Genomic DNA, 4,555 nt, shown 5'->3' with positions numbered 1-4,555 from the left:
ACAGTGCTCCTGGGGACACGTGATGGAATGAGTTGAGTTTATTTTAAAAACTTATAGCAAACTGTAACTTTTGCAAGGGAACAAGACCCAAAGTCGGTCTTACTAAATGAAACAGCTAACTGAAGTGTAACAATTTTGGACTATAACTGCAAAGAAATCAGAGGTTCTGATTCATAAAGACACAATGCAGGTTACATAGCACGTCAGTGGGATATGCTGAGGATCAGAGGACATCCCTCTGACTATGTGACTAGCACAGTCCGTCGGGTCAGGAATCCATGGTTACATTTATTCCAGAAAAAGCAGCCAAATCAGTAACAACTTATCCTTATAGTATAACTTTAGCTAATGCAGCATTTTTACATTACAGGATGAAAGCATCAGGACTATGTAGGAACATGACTCACATATGAACATCACATATGTTCTCTGGTCTGCTTGTTTGAGTCTTATCTTTAATGAGGTCATAAAATACAGTAATTGTTGATGGAAACATACCTTTATCCCCCTGCATTTGTTCCCTTTGTGTTATCTTTTGCTTTTCACACCCAGAGGCGTACATCTTTTTTTTTCACTGCTAACACTGACAATGTGTCTGAGTGTGACCCCAGCTCTGACACAGACAGCAGAAATGGTAAAACCAGAGAAATGATAACACATTTATCAAAATATTTCACTTTGGTTTGCATGATCACTGATTTATCACATGCAAAACAAGTGCACATTTATCAGCCCGTCTTGTGTGACTTTAAAGGACTCTTGAGTTCCCAAAGAGTCCTGTGGCCTTTGGACCAGTGTGAATGTTTACTGTTACGTCTTATTAGTATTTTAAGTATTCTATCTATTTTATTTATTGAATTTTATTGTTTTATTTATATTTTGATATTACTAGGGATGATGCAATGATCGGGGACCATTCTTAATTTCGTTGTACCTGTGACAATGACAATAAAGTTTCTGATTCTGAAAGTTAACCATTTAATAGCAATTTAAACAGTGTTACACCAGGTTTGTCTAAAAAAATAAAATATGAGGAAAGAAAAAGGGTAATATTGACTCCAAAATTAGCAAAGACAGTAACAAGTGAAAGCTAACAGTTGCACAGAGTGGTATTTTATATACAAAACCATAGCAGCACAGATTTACATTCATGATCAGTCCAGATCGCTCTGTTACACAGCAAAGACCATAACATTCAACCTCGTATGATGCGAGCATTAGGATTGCACAGACATGACAAAATGTTTGTTTCTGATACACAAAGAGTCTCCATTAGAATACTATTTCTTCCCTCTTTTATTCAAGGGAATTCAAGGGAATTTTTTTATGGACATTCCTCATGTCCACAAAAAAATAAACATAAAAATCAAAGTTTTACATCCAGGGAAATCATACATAAAGAGAATTTGGCGATTCACTCCAAAATGTCTTATGTTTGGGGCCAATTTTGTGAGCAAACGTCAGTCACGGTAAGTCGTTAAGGCTACAAAGAGCAACAGTAGCTCCTTCAAAACTGGAGAGTGACTGCAAGGTTTAACTTCTCAAATACAAAAGCATTTTCTTGAGGACCAATAAGATGGATCGCCTTGTAACAGCATGGCTGTTATGAGCTTATTTGGAATGGGACTCTAGCTATAGATAAACTTTTCAGTACCATTACTGTCAGATTTCTTCCATCATAGTATCATTTATACATTACTGCAAACTGTCGGTAATTTATCCACCTGTGCCAAAATGATGTCTGAATATATCCGATGAAGCATTTGTTTCTGCTTTTCAACTTTGAATCGAATCCTGAATTAATCTGTGCCACACTATTTTAACAAACAGACTGTGCGATGATTTTTCACGACATCTTCCAACATCTTTTTGCAGTTCCATCTAATATTTAATTGAAAACTATTTTTTTGTATATTTTTCTGGATTTTGTTTGAGCAGTTGTTGAAAAATGAATTCTTATTCTGGATATTATTACATACAATTCAAAAATATGTTTTCTTTACAAATAACTAGAAGAAAGACATAACGCTCAAGCGGCACATCGGGCCCACATGCTGAACAATGCAGGAGAGCAAAATTAAAGGTGCTGTGAGGGTTAACTCAAACAGCCTGCATGCGAAAACAATTTTGCTCAAAGTAGACAAGAAATAAATGACTCCACGCTTGTCAGCATAATTTTGGCACAAATGACACCCCATAAACTGAGCAGAATGTGTTTTAGTGGAATACAAACCATAGGCCAGTAACTGTGCTCCCATGTAGAAAACATTCAGATGAATATCTTAATGTGCAGCGTCTATACTCTAAATTTACTATGTGCCATTTATTGCAGTGCTGGGCTATGAAGCCTCTCCGCGGAGAAACCAGTGCGTTTGACTTGAAATGAAGGCTCAGCTGTGCGACTTCACAGGTTCAGTTCAAGTTTCTGGGTGTCATTTTTAATCTGCTTGTCGAAGGACAGCCTCTTGTAGGTCTCCGTGGTCACCTGCTGCAGATAGAAGATATCTATATCTGGTCGTTTGAGGGGTGGGAGTTCAAGACTGCCGCAACGTTTAAAGATGTTCCTCAGCAGGAAAACCAGCAGCACGCCAACCAGCACGATGAACACGGCGATGCCCAGGACGCTGCCGGTTTTGATGTAGGGGGGCAGTGAAGCCGGGTGAGCGCTGGTCGGCTCACCGGTTGATGTGACGCTCAGAGAGGGAGAGCCTGAGCCATCGTCTTCTTCCTCCTGCTCCTCGGACAGGCTCACGCACTTGCCATTGTCCCGCAGCTGGAAGCCTTCGCGGCAGCGACACCTGTAACCACCGAAGAAGTTTTCACACACGTGGTCACACATACGCTGAGCCTCGCATTCGTCTATATCTGTGCAAAAGTCTGTGCCGTTCACGTTGTCTTTAACGTAGCCATCGAGGCATTCGCAGCCTGCCGATGAGCTGCATCTGCAGTCCCTCTCGGTGCAGTTCAGCGTACACTTGGTGGGGTCTGACGGTGACACCATGTAGTCGCGCCGGCACACACACCGGTACTCCCCGTTGACTTTAGCGCAGTCGTGCTCGCAGGATTTACAGATCGTTAGATTTAGGCACTCTCCCTCCTCCAAAACGAAGCCGCGAAATCTGCACCTGCACTCATGGCCCTCGCGCGTACTCACACACATCTGATCAGCTGTGCATGCCTTACATTCATCCGCCTCCACGGAGCTCTTCCCCCCCTGGCCCAGGTCGTGGCCTTTGTTGCACTTGCACTGGAAGCTGTCACCCTCCCGCTGGGATCCTTGCGCGCACTCTGTGCACGGGCCCGTGGAGCAAGAGACGTTATTACGATGGAGGACGAGCCCGGTGGGACAGACGCAGCCGGGTACTGAAGAATCGCACTCGTGCTCGCAGCCTCCACCCATCACCTCACATTTCCACGGAGCTTTCAGCCACTTGTCGTAGCACAAGTGCTTCGAGTCTGGATATTTACCACCGAGCTTTCGTTCTTCAGCCGTGGTTCCCAGTGGAAAAACCTCCGAATAACCGAACTTAAAGGTCTCTAAGGTGTAGTTCACAGCTGTGCCTGGCGACGCATTCAACGGACTGCAATACTGGGTCATCTGGCAGAAAAATCCGTCCAGCTTTTGGTCTTGACACGGAACCCTCACCACTGTGGCGCCCTGTCCCTCCATCATGGAGACCACGGGGCAGTTCGGACCCGTCTCGTCGCTGCTCTGGAGCCAGTATTTACCGCTGAGTCTGGTTAGAGTCGTTAAATCACCAAGTTCTTCCTTGGAGTTGAACTGATATAAGCTTCCAAAATATTTCTCACACGTTTCTTTGGCGCCTCGAAGATCCACGGGAACGTCGAAAGCACAAAATGCATTCTTGGAACAACGTACGAGCGGAGAGAGGAGAGCTTCCTGCAGCCCGCAGAGGAAAAGCAGAGAGAAAAGAAGCATTCTCGGAATCATGGTGCCGATCTTAAAAAGGCCTCCGATTGTGACTCCGGTGGCGTGAACGTCTGTGTGTTTGACGACCTGAAGCTGATACAGCGGCTGAAAGCTGAGCATAGTCCCCATTTATAAAAGCGTCGACCTCTTTTTTTCTCGTCTCCTTCGTTTTTTTCCTCCCCTCAGGTCCAGGCGAGGAAGGAAGTTCAGTCGGGTCCGTCTGATTGCGCAGCCCCCACGCTCTCCAAAAGGCTTGCCCATCAAAACACGCGCTCACGAACTTTGAATAAGGTGAATTAAACCCCGCACTCTCCTCCCACCGGTGACTCTTCTCTCTCTCGATTTGTACAAAAACGGGAAGTTTAAATCTCTGAAACGACTCGAAAATCTGCCCCTCAGAAACGGACATCACATGTTGTATTTGCGATTACGCATGTTGAATTTAACGTAAAATGCCATGTTTGTATTTTAAATGATTGTGTGATATCTAAATAAGAATTCTTTAGGTGGAGGCAGTTAAAGTAAGTACCAAGGCAAAAAAACAAGAGAAAAGTTCGAAATAAAGAGATCCTGGGCTCAGTACCTTACCAATCAATAAAATAAAATAAAATAAAATAAGCGTCT

General features: G+C 43.7%; 1 protein-coding gene across 1 annotated transcript; it reads right to left on the bottom strand.

Annotated features, from left to right (window-relative positions):
* Positions 1–425: 425 nt before the first annotated feature.
* Positions 426–4,295, bottom strand: LOC309689183 (thrombomodulin-like). Its single transcript, XM_082505426.1, has one exon. The coding sequence runs from the start codon at positions 4,058–4,060 to the stop codon at positions 2,405–2,407; it is 1,656 nt and encodes a 551-aa protein (XP_082361552.1). The 5' UTR covers positions 4,061–4,295; the 3' UTR covers positions 426–2,404.
* Positions 4,296–4,555: the final 260 nt, after the last annotated feature.

This window comes from Aulonocara stuartgranti (genome assembly GCF_965226115.1).
Source record: "Aulonocara stuartgranti genome assembly, chromosome: 15".
NCBI classification, from domain to species: domain Eukaryota; kingdom Metazoa; phylum Chordata; class Actinopteri; order Cichliformes; family Cichlidae; genus Aulonocara; species Aulonocara stuartgranti.
The sequence above is the reverse complement of the archived record's forward strand: the minus strand, read 5'-3'. Positions and strand labels throughout refer to the sequence as shown.

What these genes read in the sequence shown, in the direction of transcription:
- LOC309689183 (XM_082505426.1), bottom strand. Translation starts at nt 4,060, where the DNA reads ATGGGGACTATGCTCAGCTTTCAGCCGCTGTATCAGCTTCAGGTCGTC.